The sequence below is a fragment of the Talpa europaea genome, assembly GCF_964194135.1.
Source record: "Talpa europaea genome assembly, chromosome: X".
Lineage (NCBI taxonomy): Eukaryota > Metazoa > Chordata > Mammalia > Eulipotyphla > Talpidae > Talpa > Talpa europaea.
In genome coordinates this window covers 18,235,722-18,254,065 of record NC_140081.1, presented here as the reverse complement: position 1 = coordinate 18,254,065, position 18,344 = coordinate 18,235,722, and the positions used below count along the sequence as shown (strand labels likewise).

The 18,344-nt window shown below is 39.8% G+C and overlaps 1 protein-coding gene across 1 annotated transcript in view; it reads left to right on the top strand.

Moving 5' to 3' along the window:
* Positions 1 to 18,344, top strand: part of DMD (dystrophin) — a gene marked incomplete at both ends in the record, with an annotated part of 1,915,324 nt that overhangs the window by 1,859,811 nt on the left and 37,169 nt on the right. Inside the window, 4 exon segments of the mRNA XM_084258879.1 lie at positions 384 to 422; positions 4,417 to 4,482; positions 5,588 to 5,653; positions 8,190 to 8,348. Coding sequence (XP_084115005.1) covers positions 384 to 422; positions 4,417 to 4,482; positions 5,588 to 5,653; positions 8,190 to 8,348 — 330 coding nt within the window.

Below are 18,344 nucleotides of genomic sequence, written 5' to 3'. Positions count from 1 at the left end.
GTGATTCCAATATTTCATTTTGATTTTCCTCCCTCACAAACCAGTAGACATGTGTCTTTTTGTATCTGATTGTGTGGTCATACCTAGTCGCTGTTTTCTACAAGTAGTCACAGGAAATTTCTTCACCGTAAGTAGAGATGATTCTCATGATCAAGGCGATGATGTCTTCCCCTCTCGTAAACCTCCTCTGTTTTCCATAACTAACCACAATCCCACCACCGTCTGTTTTTCTTTTAATTCACTTTCTACCTTGGTTTGGCTGTTGCTTTCCATAGTCCACACTTTAATTGGTTGGATTCGATTTATTTGGACCTTTCAGTAATTTTTTTTTGCGGCTGAGTGTGCTTGTGTCTCTCTTCACCACCTCATTTTTTGTTTTGCAGTCCTGTTACTCTGATCAACTTCTGGCCGGTAGAGTCTGCGTGAGTACCTCTGCTGAAGGGCGCTGCTACCACCAACACATTCGCTTGCTCGATTTTTAAAGTTTTTGTTCTGTTCCTTGGTTTTGTTTTAAAGACATATTAATTTCCCTTCCTTCATTTCAATCGTTTTCCTTCCCTTGGTGACACTGGGCCAGTGCCATCTACCATGGATCAGAAGAATCAGAGGGAGGGGTTCAGGGCCCCGCCCGGTCGCATTCGAACCAGCAGAAATCCTGACCTTGAGTTCAAGTTCACATCAAAGAAATTATTGGGTGGTGGCTAACTGTATTCGTGGGAGATGTGTTTAGATGTCCTTCAGTTAGAAACAGGAGAGAGTCTTCTGATTACATAATAACCTTCTTTAGCCAGACTTCTCAAGAGTCAGTGCTTTAGGACATTCAAAAGGACGATGGCTGATTTTTAGGGCCTGTCATTAAGTGGAGCATTCTAAACAGGCAGATTGTGCTTGATGGTTGAGGGTGAGTTTCTTGAATAATTTCAGTGTGCCGTGTGGATTTCTTTATCAGGTGAAACCATGCTATTTGATTGATCTTTATATACATGGGTTTCTCAATTGTGATCCTAGCTCACTTGGCTCTCCTCTTCAAGCTAAATACTCAGCTCATAAGCAGCTAAACATGTACACTGGAAAGACAGTGTACTGTGTTAGCCTTGGTGATTACTAGATTGGTGTGTGTTACTCCTTACTGAGCTACCAACAGATAATTGATCAGCAAACTTTTTTTGGAGCCTGGTTTAAACTTACTTTATGTGGGATTTTTATAACAATTTTTTGGTATTTCAAAGTATACTTTATGAAAATATTTAAAGCCAGACAGCTCTAGTATGTAAAGAGGAAATGGAGGAAATGATCAATTTGGAAGACTGGCACATGTGAGAATTCAATTTATTTTTATTGGGTCTTTATTGTTCCACTATGTAATTTAAAGTAGATCCTTTTTTAAAAATCCTGCCGTGATAAATGCAAACTATTAATTGAGGTTTATTTTAAGTCTTTATTGGCCAAAAGGAAGTTTAACACTACTTTCCTTTCTTTTTTAAAGGTGCATGACTGTGCCCTTTAATTTTGAACATGGTAGCTATAAGTAGTGAACTGCCTGCTTTCTTTAATCATCATGCTTAAAAAACTTGGGGATTTATTTAGATCCAATTATTTTCTTGTTATGGGTAATTGTTTTCCCTAGCCCAGGTTGTATATTTGCTTATAGAAAGTTGACCCTTTCATAAATAAGAAACTTTAAAAAAAATTGCTATGCTGAAGTCCTTAGCTTCCTTGGATATAAGCACATGGATGTAGTGTATTGGAATAAGGTCTAACCAATTAAAAAGACATATGCTAAAGATTAATTTTTTTTAATGTATGGCTAAAGTAGCACAAGATACTAAAGAATAACAGTTCCTTGAAAGCAGCCTATTTGACAATGTAATGTAATTTACATCATGTAGAGGATATTTGTCTTCCTTGAGCTTGAAACTTAAAAATTAATAACATCCTTTCTTAAAATGTCTTCCCTAACAGCAACGTATACCTCCACTTGCCTGTTTATAAAAAGTCAGATTATTCAGAAAGTGGAAGTTTGGAGGAAGAAAACAAACCTAGCAGACTAAATCCCTGTTTTCTTTAATACCAGTAATTTTATTAAAGTCTTTACTCATGGGATTATAAATAATGCATAAAATATATTGTAAGCTATCCTCTTAGGCAGAAGAGCCAGGTCCTAAGGTGTTTCATTTTGTAAGCATTCTATCTGATATTAACAAATCCTGTGATGCCAGCATTTAATCCATTTAATAAGGATCACAGAATCTGAAAATTTACTGAGAATATAGATATTTTGTTTCTCCTCAGACAAAACCCTCACTTGCCCGTGTTTGTCATTACTTGAAACTAAATCTACTACAGGCAGACCTTTTATATAGTGTTTATCCACATACAGGATAGTAAAGCAATATTCTTGGAGCTATTATGCTTTAAAACCTAAACGAATGAAAACTTACTAATGGAGTTTTCACAAGAGAATTGGTGATTGGTGGGATAGACTTTCCCATTATATAATAAGAACAAACCTTCTTGGTGTATTGTTATGTACTTAGAAAGTAGGAAGGTAGAACAGTATCCTTACCTTCGCTGGAAGACGGTTTTAGAAGGCTTCGCATTTAGTTTTGTTTCTGGACTAAGTGGTTTTGTACTTTTTACTAATTTTGGATTTTAAATGGCTCTTCTCTGTCCAGTACTCCCTGTTGGCTCATTTTCTGGTTTATTAAGTACCTCCCTTAGTGTATATATATTTTTTAGATTTCTGGTTATTATGAGTTCTTGTGCTTATGCATGCTATGTTAGAGGCTACATACATTAATAAGAAAAACAACATGGAATTATCCTCAAGGCTAAGGATGAAAGCTCTGCATAAGATTTTCTGTATGTGGTTTTATTACAAGTGTTTTAGATTTACATGCCAAGTTTTCTTAGTGTAGTTATGCTCCAAGGTCTCAGGTTTTCTTCCTCTGTGTACCACCAGGATAGCAACTGTTATGAGGGAAAACATGAACATGTTTTCCTTGATGGTGGGCTTTCAGCTTATATACAGTATGTAATTGAAAGATTGGTCTCTAGCAGAAGATAGGGCTTCTAAGCCAAATAACCCACGTAATAAATTCACTAGCAGGGAATATTGCAAAAACAGCAACAATCCCTTAACATTCTTCTAATGGAGGGTTGTCCCAGAATTATAAGGGATGAGCAAAATAACTGTCCAACACTGTAGTATACAGATTCACATGGAGATCTTTGGAGCTGCCTAGTAAATGGGGTAGCCATTCTTCTGGTTCCTCACAGTGGTTTAAATATCTTTGTGATTCCTTCCAAATTGGATTATGCGGACACTGGTTTCATAAATAATACCTTTATTTCTCAGGGAAAACTTCAGCTCCCTAGTTACTTGCTATAATCATCTGATGATTATGCACGTTGTTTAACAAATATGGATGTCTAGTGTATTTCCTAGGTAACTACATGTCTGTCTGTTTTTTTTTTTTAACGTCAGAAAAAGCAAACATAATGTTCTGACCAAGTCTTTCAATGCTGCTGCTTGGGCGCTGGACTACAACCGTCCTCACTGATTAGATTACTGTTGACTTTTGGGATTCCTGCCTTTACCTAAAGGCTTCCAGTGTCAAGAGAGAAACGGAAGAGACCTTTTGCCCAATTAAAATATAAAAAGCACAAGCCCAAGCTAGTTTTCAGGAGAGGTTTTTCTCCTAAGGTTAATCCAAAAGATACTATAAAAACTTCAAGGGTAATTAGTAGCCTAGATCTGAAAGGGTGGGAAAATATTAACCCTACAAAAATTCTACTCTACAGAGTGAAAATCAAAGTAAGTTTTTGTATCCCCAAAGTATATAGACTATTCATAGTATAGCTCTCCTCTCTGTTATACTATCACAGAGTATCACTGCTCAATATTTCAGCTATTGTCTGACAGTCTCCTGAATTTAGGCCAGACCAAGTCATCTTGACACATGGAATCCAAGTCATAGACTGGAATGCCTTTTTTTAGACTGGAGTGCCTTCTTTGGAACCAAAATTGTTGACTGTAAATGTGCTAAACCAAGGTAGAGTTTCCCTTCAATAAGAAGGCAGGAAATCCATGGCACAGGTGTATGCTTTTAAACCACATCATACTCACACAATTTCAGAACGGTAGCATATAAGAAATTACAAGGTAGGAGGACAGAATTGTCTTCCCCAAACTTGTCTGTAATTGAAATTTTCCAGAGAAGCTTTTAATCTCTTCAAGTATGAGAAATCATCTCTCCAACATGGATTTAAAAAAAACTTGATGATATCTAAAAGACAGCAACAACTAAATGTGTTCCTTTTCCATAGAATCAGAATAAGCGCATTCTGTGTGGTGGGTTGTTTTTCTCCATTCAAGGATGGTATCTGTGACTAATCACATTTTCTGCCTTATAGGCCTGCCTCGTCCCCTCAGCTTTCACACGATGATACTCATTCACGCATTGAACATTATGCTAGCAGGTATGAGACTAGTTGAATGCCAGGCAAATATTGATTGAAATAACTAACCAAGGAAAGCTAACCTGTCATCATTTTAAACAACTATTTTCTTTTTTCCCCAATCTTGTCTGATTTCTACTAATCAACTTGCCCTCTAACGTGCATGCCATTCCACTGCATGTTGTTTTTGGACACCAATAAGAGCATCAGTCCAGAGCAATCTCCCCTAACCCTGGCCTTTAAACATTTCTGATAGCTTCTGTTATGTTTTGTATACTGAGCACGCTTAAGAAAATGACTTAGAAAAATCGTCTAACCTGCTTATAAAACTGCTAGACCAGACATACATATGTGAAGAAATGATGCTGTGTTATATGGAGAAAAAGAAAGCCTTGGCTTTCCATCTGAGTGTTGATTTTGCATTTTATACCATAAAAAAGAGGATAATTAATTTTCTTGCTCCTTGGACCTTTCTGTCCCACCTTCTTTGTGTTCATGATAATTTTTATACCTAAGCACTGTATTGCTAATTCTAAGCTATCTTAATGCTTGTTAAAGAGATCTGTCAGAGTTTGGTTAACTTGAAATTGTGAAGACTGACTGCCTGAGGTGAAGGAGGTTAAATCAAGGTAAAAATTGATAGCAGAAGTTTAGAAAGCTTACTGTGAATCCATTCTTTATCAACATTGTAACTGCTGAACTTTATCAACTGTGGAAAGCATTAACTAGCTATATATTAAGCCTGTCATTAGTGGAAAGCTGTTATCTTAAAAAAAAAAAAAACAAGGGGTAGTGGAAGGTATGGAGCACAATTGTTCTTAGGGAACCTTTTCTTGTGCAAACAAAAGGCCTGTTCTCAGTAAAAGGAAGATCCATCTCGGGAGACACAACAATGAAACACCACTTCCCTTAGAAGGCATAGCATAAGCGTAAAGCTCTACTAACTAGCTGTGGTCTACCACTCACTGCCTCAAATGGTTAGCCAGCACACGCATCCTTTAATTTCAAGGCTTCCTTTCTCCTCTTGACGCGATTTATCCTTTAGTTTTCAGGAATGTTCGATTAGGTCTTGAATAGATTCTAAGAAGTCACATAAGTTTTAATGAGCTTTTACGTTTTTTATCAGGCTAGCAGAAATGGAAAACAGCAATGGATCTTATCTAAATGATAGCATCTCTCCTAATGAGAGCATGTAAGTATCCCGTATCTTTTTACAAAATGTTCCTGACGATGAAATTGCTTTGAGGGATTGAGAGGTAGGGCAGTGCAGGAGATAGGGATGAGCATTATATCCATTGAGCATTATATCCATTTGATCTTTCAACGAGCCATTCAGTTCAGTTACCTTTTTCTTTACGTCTTAACAATCCAACCTGACAGAGAACGTGTGCATCCAAATTCTGGCGTGACTGATATTACAGAGTAGCAAATACAGTTTGCCTTATCCTTAGCCAACCCTGCCAGATATTTAAAGGGATGGGATATTAATTTTGAAAGTGAAAACTAAGTAGTGAATCCTCTACTAGTGGGGAGTGGATGTTTAAATCCTGTTATAGTTGCACTGGTAATCCCATAGGGTAGATGAGTTGGGCATTTTTCCTTCAGCGATCCAAAGTAGTAGATTTTTGTGACTGAGCAACTTCATGAGCTAAATAAAGTAAGGTGACCTTGTGAAGGATTTCACAAGAGGCAGCAGAGATTCAGGTCACTGTGGGTTAGTGGAATAGATAAGCCAGCTCTGTTGAATTTAAGGAAGGAGTGCAAGTAACCCTAAAAGTTGCAGAGAACACAGCTATGGCAGGCAGAGAGTCCTCATTACAGACTGGGGAAGTAGTCACAATTAGGAGCATAGAGGAAAAGTGCCAGGAATGAAGGGCCTGAGGAAACAGCTCAGGAAGGTAATCTAAAGGGGAAAAGAAGGATCTGCTAGCGAAATAGATCATGTAGTGAGAAGAAACCTAGCCCAAGTAAATAGTGTTTTTGAACTTATGAATGTCTCACTACTTTGTCCTGGAGCGATGGCAAAGGGGCGAATGATCCGATTATTATATGTAGTAGTGTGGTAACCCAAGTCGCTCTCAGATGAGAAAAGGGCCGTCAGAAGCATTAGGCTGAGAGAAAGACTACCAACGAGTTATGGAGACCTCTGAAGACATGAGAATAAAACATCTGATCTGGGTCATAAAGACAATCAAGGTAATAATGTAGAATCAGGTCAACATCCAGCCATGTCTGTCTATGACTGAGTTAAAAGAAAACCACCTTTTCCCCCAAGTACGATGGTGGCGCAAGCTCTGGCTTCCCTCTGAGGAAAAGTAGTAATAGTATGACTGCATAAAAGACTTTGACAGGAAAATATGTGGCCAGAGAATCAACCAAATGCTAACAACCTGAAAGATGTGCTGCTCTAGGCCCCTGAGTGACACTAGAGACTCTGCCATGGTCACTCACTCACGATATATCTATGTGATAATGGCCGCCATTCACTGGGAAGTTCTAGCAATAAAATTTGAGACCTTAGGATGAGCTAATTAGGTGGTGAAAGTCCTTTTGTTTTATTTTTAAACAGAATTTAGCTTTTACTCATCCTGAGGACGTATAGTTCATTTTGACTCAATGTTGGATGGTTAAATGATGATATTTTAGGGACAGGTCTGGGGAAGTGGTTTAGTAGGTTGGTCGAATTCACCTAAAGGTTTGTTTGTACCCCATAATGATTTTTTAGTCAACTTTTCACTTTCACAACCAATTACCTGGCTTCACGAACCGAAGTCATTTAAATCAGGAGGAGTTTTTGTTTTGCCTTTTCTTCAAATATGAGTTTTTTTCTTCAATTCAGAAGACACGGAGGTGAGAAGGAAATATGAATTATAGCGGCTTAATGATACCTATCTGGAAACGAAGTATGCAGCCTCTCATGAGACTGGACGCAGTTCTTTTTACTTGGAGGCACACAGGCTTTGCAGGAGCCAGGAATAATGCATTTAGAAAATTACTTCTCTAGTGTGTTAGAGAATTCCTAGTTTCGGGGAAAGATTCCAGCATAGAAGCCTTTTGCCTCTTTATTCCCCAAGATGAGTCCTCAAAAGCTGCTCTAAGGAATGACTTGTTCAATTTTTGAAAAATGCCTTAATGCCTTTTTTCCCTTCCAATTTCTGGTTTTCTGTCTAAACTGTACTCAAATGAAACAATCATTCGTCTACAGTTTTGTTGATACCATCCTGCCTCGATGGCTTGCTGACGTACGAACTGATTCAACCAGAGCAACAACTTTTAGTTACATTTCACTTAACATGATAGTTATTATTTTAAGGGCCGCAGTTTCCCTGCTCAGTATCAGCAATACCATGGGTTAGTGAACAGATTGTCTTGACAGGCTTCGTAACAAAGGCATTATACAGCCATTATTATGTCTTTGAATATTTATTAGGTATTGGTTCAACTGTCAACACAGAGTCCCAGTATTCTTGTAATTCTGCCATTCATTACCCATATAAATAGGCCAATCAGATTCAACTGAAAATTTGAGCAAGAAACACTTTGAATTGTTACCAGTAGGAGGTAGAGGAGCCTTGACAGTATCAAAATGTTCTTAGATGCAGGGAAAAGGGTCTAAGTAATTGTTAAGAGCAAATAAATGTTTCTCTTTTTAAATACACACCTGAGTCCCTGACCCCCAATCCAAAATAAGGGGGGAAAAAACCAAAACCTTTGATTTTATTTTCCAGAGATGATGAACATTTGTTAATCCAGCATTACTGCCAAAGTTTGAACCAGGACTCCCCCCTGAGCCAGCCTCGTAGTCCTGCCCAGATCTTGATTTCCTTAGAGAGTGAGGAAAGAGGGGAGCTAGAAAGAATCCTAGCAGATCTTGAGGAAGAAAACAGGTGAGTTTTATTTCTAGCTTTGTCATTGGTATGCAGCGTGCATCCACTTGCACATAGAAAAGTGCCAGGAATCTTCACTTAGAGTCATTCTATGTCTAATTGTGTTCAACAATAATCTGTTTGGCTCCATTTACAGATTCTCTTTTTTTGTTGTTATCCGAAAGAAGAAAATGAATGCAAGAGTATAATTAAGAACTCATATTTTAGGTGTGAAAGGAATTAATGCTCACAGTGGTATTTGATTTGCTGCATGTGTTTCGGAGGCTTTATGTTTGAGAATAGAATTTAAGAACAAAGCAGGTTATTTAATTTTATAATTATATGATTTGTATATGTGTTTGGCCATATTATCTCCAACCATTGAAGAAAGTAGGTCTGTTGGCTTGGTCATGTTTGGGAATGAAATAGTTCATCTTAGTTCTCAGCAAATGTAGAGAAATCATTTATGCTCACTATCATAGCAGATTAGGGGGCTCATTCCAATTGTCAATCATCACCTGAGAAAGATATTTGCATAAGGAGAGCAGAAATTGTAGACATAAGAGACCAAAGAAAATTCACCATGACTGCAGCGAGAACAAAGATGGGAAAAGCTGGGGTATCGTGTGCTGTCAGGATAATGCAAATCATCGGCCATAGACTTTTGTATTACCCTTACCGTTTACAAGTCCCTATCACAGGGCCCTTGTTTAAGAAAGGCTTTTGCGCGTGATCACGTCTAACTCAGTGCACCTTTTCTTTCGACAAAATGCCACCAGGCAAGTCTTTAAAAGAGCGGTTGCTCGAATTTGTAAGACTTGAGTACTTTCATCCCTTTGGTTTAGCCCAAGGCACCAAGACCTCTTAATCTAGGCAACTGCAGTGTGTCTCAGACCAGTGCCCTCAGGGGGTATGTCACCTGGAGATGAAAAAGCAAACTGCCATTCATCCATCGCTTTCTGCTGCCATTGCCCTCTTTCTCACTCTGAATACCTCTGACCTATGGCCAGAGCTCTTGATCCGGTTGGCTTCCTTTAGTCTCTTTCCTGCCCCTCCAGTAAATCCTCCATACTGCCAGACTTTACAGAACTAAGACCCATCATTGCATTCTCTCGTCATTGAATTTCAACATCTAGGGAAAAAAAAAAAAAAGAGAAGCTGGGCATTGAAAACCTTCCACCATTTTCCCTTGACCTGCTTTTACAATTTTATCTTCTTCTGTACCTGTATTCTGAACATGCTGCTGGAGCTTCTGTTTCTGAATACATCCCGCTCTCATCCACTTTCTGGATCAAGCTCGAGCTTGCTTCTCAGCCTAGCTGCTAACCTTCGTGTCTCCATGGAGGTTCGCCCCAGCCTCCACGGCCTTGCGCAAAATTATATTCTCAGCACACTTTGGACCTTCTCTTGACAGTTTGCCTTTTTATCAGCCTTTTCCCAATGCCTCTGTCTATGGGAAACAGTAAATGTTTGGGGGGCAAGAGCTGCCTTAATTGCACCCCCGGAATACCTATGACAGTGTGAATATTTACTGGATAATTAGTAAATGTTTGGTAAAAGTCTAAGTTAAAAATATAACAAGGATGTCTCAGCAGTAGCAGTCAACATGTAATATTGAGCATTTTGTTGATTTTAATGGTAACATCATTTTTGGCCATATTCATGAGGCACGGCAATGGGGACTGTGAGGGATAAATCATTTCCCTCTGTGTATTCAGGATCATCAGTCTCCATGTATGTTCAATTTTTAATTTTGTTAGTGGTCAAATAGGAAAACAGATTGGCGATGCATATATTTTTATCTCGTTAGTCAAGAGTTCTCTCACGTGGTCACAAAGTCTCCCTCCTACCGTGACAGCCAAGCCAAAAGTGTGGGTGAAGAGTACCGATAACTATAATTCATATATCATTTTATTCTTTTCAGAGCACTTTAATGTATTTTGGGTCAGTCTTCCTAAAAGCATTGTAAAGAAGATGGCTAGGAGAATACAGAGGTTCAAACAGCTTAAGCCAGACTTCACAATCAGCTAGTAGCAGAACCAAGGTCAAATCCAGATTTTCTTACTCAGAATAGCCAACTCTACTTTGCACCAAAGAATTCAGTAAGTCGTTCTACGGAATGTATCAGATAGGAAATGATTCCATCTCTATGAGTATGAAATAACAAACGCACTATCATTTACACAGAATCGCAGCAGTGTCGCCAGAATACACCTTAACTTGAGGGGATGTTTTAAGGACTAAATAGGAATAAACTAGTTCATCTATTTGAGGTGCAGTGACCACCACTTTACCCCAAAAGACATCTAAGGTCATGCTCCAGGAATATGACGGTTTATCGTTTGAGAGCTAGAAATGAAAAATCACACCAGAGCTGCTTGACAAGTCTAGTCTTGATGCTGCGTGTCTTACTTACTGTAAGTGAAATCAATCTTCCAGTAAAGGTGCGGATGAGCTGCTTTCTCCTCCACTTTGGGATTGGGCAGGAAGTGAAAATGTGCCAAAGTAATGTCTCTAAGGTGCGCCCCTTCTGAAAAGACCCCATCTGCTTTCCTTTGTTCTGTGCTCTCTTCGTTAGTTTTGCTCCAAGAGCTTCCGAGCCATAGTTTTGCCTTCAAGACCACACAAGTCAAGGTTGCACAAGCAGCCTTTAACCCACCATTTCCTCTACGGGAACCCAGGAGGTTACTCGGTACCATCAGCGCATGCCAAGCTGGCTCTATGTCCCAAGTAAAGTTGACTACATAATCAATTACAAGCATATTTTTAGAGAAAAAGGGAAAGGATATTTAAAATTGAAATTGTCCCATATCTCCCAATGCCATTTAGCAAAGAGGCGATCCCCATTCCTGGCTAGGTATGTTGAATTCTGTGAATTACTGTTATTCATGATGCCTCCCCACAACCCCCTTGAAAAAGAGTAGCTATTTAGAAGTGCCCCAGGGTGTCTTGTCTTTTGTTAGAATTCCATTTCTCCCAATTGTTGCACATAGCAGCCAATAAATATTTGAATACATTAATGAATAAATGAAATGAAGCTGAATTTAATTGTAGCACTCATGCATGTACTTTTAACTAAAATTCTTTTTAAAACCTGATTTCCTAGAGAAAAGCCTTTCAAAAGCTTTTCTTCTGCTTGCTTTTCGAAATACTTCCCTTTTTCATACTTCTCTGATTAGCACCAAGCATTGCTTTGTTGTAAATTTAGAATGTTAAAAATTCATTTTCCAAATCCCAGGCTCCGCATGTTTCTTCGTTTATGCCATAAAACTAAGCTAAATCTGACTCTGAATTTTCGCGATAGTGTTGCTTATAAATTTGGGTGACTGGTGACATATGGAGTCTTTAATGCTTCACTTCTGCATACTAGCTCTCTCCCTCATACCACAGATAATTCAGATCCACCTTTATTTGGTTGAGACCAGTTGATGCTGAGAATTTGTGCCCTTAACATTGCAAACTCCAGGGTTGCTTTTTTCCCTCCTGCATAGATTAAAGCCTGTAATCTCCAGCCTTAAATTCAGTGTCAAATGCCAATGGTTTTCCTCTAAACTAAAAGAACTAAGACTTACTCTGAAATCCTAGCTGTGACCCCACCAACGAAAAGGTATCCTTTAAAAGAAACAAAAAGTCATCATTTTCCTGCTGTCTGCATAGCCAATCGATTATACTTTTCCAAAGTCTGAAAGAAGAGTAAATAATGCCAACCTGCTTTACTCTGAAGTTAAAGTTGTTAGTAGATGCTCCATGACTGCAGGGAACTCTAGATTCTTATTAGAGTCTTACTACCTACTCAGTACCTTCCATGTCTTGCTGGACAAGCAGACTTTATGCAACCTAACTTCTGAATTTCCTTACTTCTTTCTGTTCCTCCAACGGTTACACAAGATTATTAGTGTTGCATTCCAAGAAATTCTAGGTGGATTAACGATGCCACTAGATGGAACCAGCTGCAGTTCATGATCCTGTTGCTTTACCTTGTAAATGAAGCAGTGATTTGGGGTTCACCATCTTCAGTGCTCACTATGTCAGGATGTATCTAGTCCATGTTCCCTCCTCAGGACTTTGTGTAAGTCTCAAATGATGGTAAGAAGACAGCCAAGATGCATGCAAGCCGAGGGAGGACCATAAGGAAGGGTGTCAGGGTGGAGGAGAGCTGGGAATGTTTGTATTATTGTAACAAGACAAGGAAGGGGAGGAAATGAGGCAGGGCAGGTCGGAAGGGCAAGGTGCCAGCAGAGGAGTTAGTGCCTCCTCGCCTGGCATAGGGAACTCTCCAGGATGTGAGCCAGGAGCGATGCTGTCAGATTTGCACTTGGGCACATCACTAGGGCAGCTGCAACTCTGAAAAGAACAATACTGGAGATCAAACTGGGAGGTAGCATGAAACCCAGGAGAGCAATCACTGGTCTATAGCAAGGTAATAGAAATGGGGGAGACCAGTGGAATTTCAGCATTATTTCAGGGCAGGGGCAGAGCAGTTTTGATTTGGTGGGTCAAAGGATTTGTGGGGGAGAGACCGAGGCCCAGATCTGGTGGGTAAATGATGAGGGAATAGTTGGTTGAGGCTGAGAAGTCAGGCGTGGCCGGTCCATTTTTTAACTCAGCAGTGTTTATAGCGGTCCTTCCTCCAGGGTTGAGGAGCCGCAAGATGGTGATTGGGGGTACTGGAGAGGTTGAGTTTAAGCTCTCGGTGACCTATGTGTAAATGATAGTGAGAAATGGAACTTTGAAGTTTGCAAGAGAGGTAAGGTCCACAGATTTTGGACATGTGAGTCACCAGTTCACAAGAGGTAATTAAAGCTGTGAGTAAAGTCTGTCCCCAGGGAGTGCATAGCAGGAAGAGGAGGCTGGGTTGGGTAGAACTCTGAAAGACTTGAATATTGAAATATTTAATTGTCTTATTAACAACAAGTGATATAGGCACATTATATGAAAGGCAAACAGAGAAAAGCGAGTCTTTTCCAGAGCTGGGAACACTAAAGTGGGGCCCAAGACTGGAAAGCCATCACCTTATGCTTCTGTACCGTCTCAAAGTCATCCCCCACATATACAAATATTGAGAAATACATCTGGGTAGTGTTCACTCTGAACATCTCCTCTTACTCCAAGAGACCTAATGACTTTCCACCTGCTGGAGCAACGAGCTTACAGAGGAGGGGTGATGGGAGCATATTCCCTGAGGAGGGTTAAGGGCCCCCTCCGAAGATAATGTAGTAGGTGAGAAACGTGGGGTAAGGAATGGGGACTGGGAGGATATGTATTAAGTGTCCAGTAGGCATCACTGGTAATTAGTAGAGACTGATTCTCATAGCTGGTCGGCACCATTTTTTTCCGGGGGAAAGAGTAGTAGCTGAGAAATCCATTGAAACAAGGCCTTCATATCACTTGACAACATGGCTTCCCAAAACAAGGGGCCACAGAGTCTTTTTAGATAAAGGGAGCTAGTTTCCCCACATTAATCAGTGGCTACAAATTTTTTTTTTTTTTTTTATGACCAGGGAAGCTCCAGGGCATGCACAATGCATTTAGTAAGCTGTGCAAGCGTCAACAGCCTCAACCTCACTCAGGCAGGATGAGTCTGTGGCTCAGGGATCAGCATGATCCACAGGCTCAGTTTCTACCTAACCAGTTCAATAAATTAGTAGAAGTCCGAGATGACCAATTCCAAAATGACAGTTCACCCCTTATTCAGTATCTTGTTATAACAACAAAGGCATTACTGTTGCCTTAAGTCTTCAGAAATAGCATGCAGTTTGAGTACAAATACTAAATATTAAATTGAGGAATAGGAGTGTTTTTAGAGACTGGAATTGTTACTCCATTCCAGGGGCCTATCCTTGTCTTAGAATAAGATATCTTGGAAATCAGCATAAAAATGAAATTATCTGGTCAGCTGAAAATCTTGGCAGAAGAATTGGCTTTCATACTACAGAAGAACTAAAGCATTCCTCTGGTGATTGAGAATATTCACGACTTACATGTAGAGCTGCCATCTGCCTCGAACAGGCTGGGTAAAAGCTGAAGCTCTTATACCACAGTTTCCCTTTTCAGATCCTCCTTGAAGACCCTCTTCCTCCTTTTTACTTTCATTATCAGACCATCCTGCTCTAGTAGAATTGATTGCCGTCATACCTTTCTTACTTTCCAGGCTGGAGCATATAACCCCATTCAATTCAGCAGATAGGAAGTGAGCGCTTAATATGTTTTCTAAAGTACCAGTTCTACACAAATGAATAGGCCTCGATGCTCGCCCTCATGAAGCTGAGACTGTAGTAAGACGTTAAAAATATAAGCAACTAATTATAAGCCAGTGTTAAGTGCTCGGGGAGCACAGAAGAATGATTCATTGTTTGAGGAATTGGAGAGACCTTCAGCAGTGGTGGTGAAGGGTCAAGACTGACTAGGAGTTTTCCAGGCTAAGAGAGGGGGTACAGGGTGAGCATTCCAGACTGGTAGAGCAGTGAGTTAAGTGTGGCCAGAGCACAGAAGAGAGAATAAGAGTGTAGGAATGGGAGGTAGAGACTACTATTTAAAGGACTTTACATGTCATGCTCAGGAGCTTGGATTTTATCTTATAAGCAGTTAGGCAGGGAGCCAACGTCATGGACATTTGTAGGATAGCAGAAGAAGAGCTTATTGAAATATAGTCAAGCCCTAAACTAAGGATGACTTAGGCAAGTGGCAGAAAAACAGGAATGGTGGAGAAATTAGAAATTGGAGGGTAGCTGAATGAATGAGGCCAGGGAGAGAGAGGAATTGAGTGATATTAAACTTTGAAAATAAGGGGACTGAAAAATGACCATTGGACAACAAACAAAACCACAACATAGTACTCATAGGAAAAGCTGCTGATTTGCAAAGGTCAGCGGGCAGAGATAAAGAACTACATCTCAGGCATGCTGAGTTCGACTCGCCCAAGGACGTTCAGGTGGAAATGTCCTATAATGGTTTCATGTACTCACTTTCCAAATGAGAATTTGAATAAAAAGCATAGCACTAAGATCCCTGCGTTACAAATAGTCGATGAGCATACTAGGCATTTGACTTCCCTGCAGCCAGGGGGACATGAGGAAACAAAATGATTTGTCTGTCTCTTAATGTTGCATGAAAGAAGCAAGCAGTTTCCTAAGGAACCACCTTGACTCTAAATAGCAACAACAGAACCAAACAGCTGTCATTTGAGTGCTTGCTGTGGACAGTCTCTCCTTTAACCACATGTAAGACCTTATTTAATCCTTACAACCTTATTTAAGCCAACAACCCCGCAAGAGAGAGGCTCTTTCCCTAATGAAGACCCCATGGGTCAGAGTATGAAGGACACGTCACTGGTTAGCAAGGACTGGCGCCAGGATTCAAATCCAGGCCATCCTGCGCTCTTGAACAATGTTATGCTTGTGATTTTTAACTCGTGGCCTTTGTTAAATCAATATTTTTATAACAAAGACCAGAGGAAATTTTCCTGGTGGCCTTTGATAACTGTGGAAAGCGCAACATTAAAGAGCAAAGAAAGGATGGCAGTTCTCCAAGGATAAAGGTCACAGTTGTCCCTTGTGTTCTGTAGAATGACTGTAAGATACTCTAAAATATAACATACTTGACCTCAGCCCACTCAGAGTGTTCTATGGAACACACCTGAGTAAGAAATTGAGGTTTGTTCTAAACTTTGAAGACCTGGCAAGGAGACAGCAGCGTTGACTCTCCACCGAGGTGGTTCAGAAACCACCACTGTCTCTCTGGGGACATCACAGGAAGCTGCTGGGAACAGGTGTCTTTGCAGATGAAGCCCAGTTTTTCTCACAAACCTAACTTTTGACTTGCTGTAGTAGTAAACACCCTGTAAACCCAGAGACCAGAATGATTTAGTCTGGAAAATCCAGAGGTGGGGATGAAACACCCATGACCATGGAAAATCTTTTGTACTCTTTCAAGGCATATCCCACTTAGTAAGCTGGCTTCCCAGTCAAACTACCAACAAAAATTTCCAACGGTAACTTGAAAAAATTAACTTGCTATGTAGACCTTACGTAAACATCCTTCAAAATTTAACCAGTTAACTATTACTGAAGCTCAAAACAGCTTTTACTTCTATTACCATCACTGTGGACACTTTATTTTTAAGTAGTTAGATGCAAAGACCAACTGTTACTCGATGTCTGTCCCAGATAGTGATGAAATGTGTCAATAGAGAAGTTAGTTCTTCTCTTTTATCTTGTACTAAGGGTGCCCCTATAGCAGTCACTGTAGCAAGAGATTAAGGTAGAATTTTTTTTTAATGTGTCTCTAGTACATAGTCCTGCGTAATACGTAATACTTGTTGAGGAAGCTGGTTCGTTTTCTGGCACTGAAATGTTAGAATAAATGATCGCTATATCAACCTGTGTGACCTGTGTTTAGCGAGTCCCAGTTTATAAAGCCCATGGCTAATGTTGATGTCTAAGAAACTGTTGAAAAGACAAGTCTGGAGTCGATTTACACATGGGTTAGAAGTAGATTGTGGTCTTAGAGGAGGTGGAAACCTAGGAGAGGAAAGGGTCCTTCTAGAAAGCAAAAAAAATATATATTCAGGCCTCCTGGTGGGCTTGACTGTGGTTTAGTATGCCCATTTCGCCACCAGCTACAGATCATTTTCTGGTGTGCATTGCTCTTGTGAAGGGGTGATTTCTGCAGCTGGCTAAACACGTGCACATTTTTTTTTCCTCTTAATAAGATTGACATTTTCCTGTCTCTCCAAAGTTGAGCTTCCCTTAGGTACCACTCTGTCTGCTAACTATAGCTCATAAGTAAAATCCCAATGACCTTTTATCCTACTTTGTACTATAATTTCCTAGTACGTTAACGTGATTCCTCTAAAGGTGGAATTGAGCCTAATTCCCAGTTCTTTTCCTTTAGTGGAAGGGTTGACACTGTGGTGGAACTAAACCATATCCTCATTTTAGCAGGTGACCCCTTACAGGGTGAGGAGCAGTGTCTTACATCACTACCTCTGTAGTGCTATGTGTAGAACTGTGTTGCTGAAAGGAGTGGAAGGGTGTCCTTGGGGGTTTTCAGGTCCCTGGTGAATTTTTTGAGCTGATTTTCAACTGCCTGCCTTCTTGTTGGCATTTGTCATTGCTCTTTGCCCAAATACTTACACTGCCCATTGAGGTCATCATCTCGTTTTCCATTAGACTGAAATCATCTAAGTTGTTTAGGTTAAACAGGCTTGAGCGTTTTCTGTGCTTATTTTTAGACTCTCTTAAATTCATCATCTGAAAATATTTAGAAGTGTTTACGTAGATAATTCTGCAGGCATTTACACAATGTTTTCTTTTATGTACATAGGTTAGACTTAATTCCTCCATAGTCGAAGAAAGCATTAGGAAATTGTTTTTAATCTAGAACTCATTTTTATAAGCTTTGTTGAAATATCATTGACCTGTTATTAGTATATTCAGAGTTGCACAACCTTCAACACCCAATCTCCTCATCCGATTTTCAGTCACTCCCCCATTTCTCCATTAACCACCCTACTTTTCTGTTTCTATGAATTTGCTTATTCTGGACATTTCATACAAACAGAATCATATGATATGTGATCTGCTGTAACTGGCTCCTTCCTGTACCATAATGTTTTAAAGGGGCATCTATGTTACAGCATGGATGAGTACTGATTAATATAAAACTGCATCATATCAATAACCCCCATTTTTTCAATTCCATTCTGTTTGTCTCTTTTTATGGGCTATTGTGGATAATGCTGCCATCAACTTTTCTGTACAAGTCCTGGCCCTTATTTTAAAGAAATGATTCTGTAGTTTCTGTCATTGTAATAGACGAGGCTATAGGATCAGATATGGCAAGAGAGCAGAGCAGTGCATGCCAGGGAGTGAAAAATAGGCCATCTAGGGTGAGTTTACTGGGAGAATTTAAAGCTGACTCTAACTACTCGTAAGGGCCTCAGGTTGGGACACACAAAACTTAAAGCGATGATTCTCTGAGAGATTGCTAGGACTTTTTTGCTGACCACAGACAATG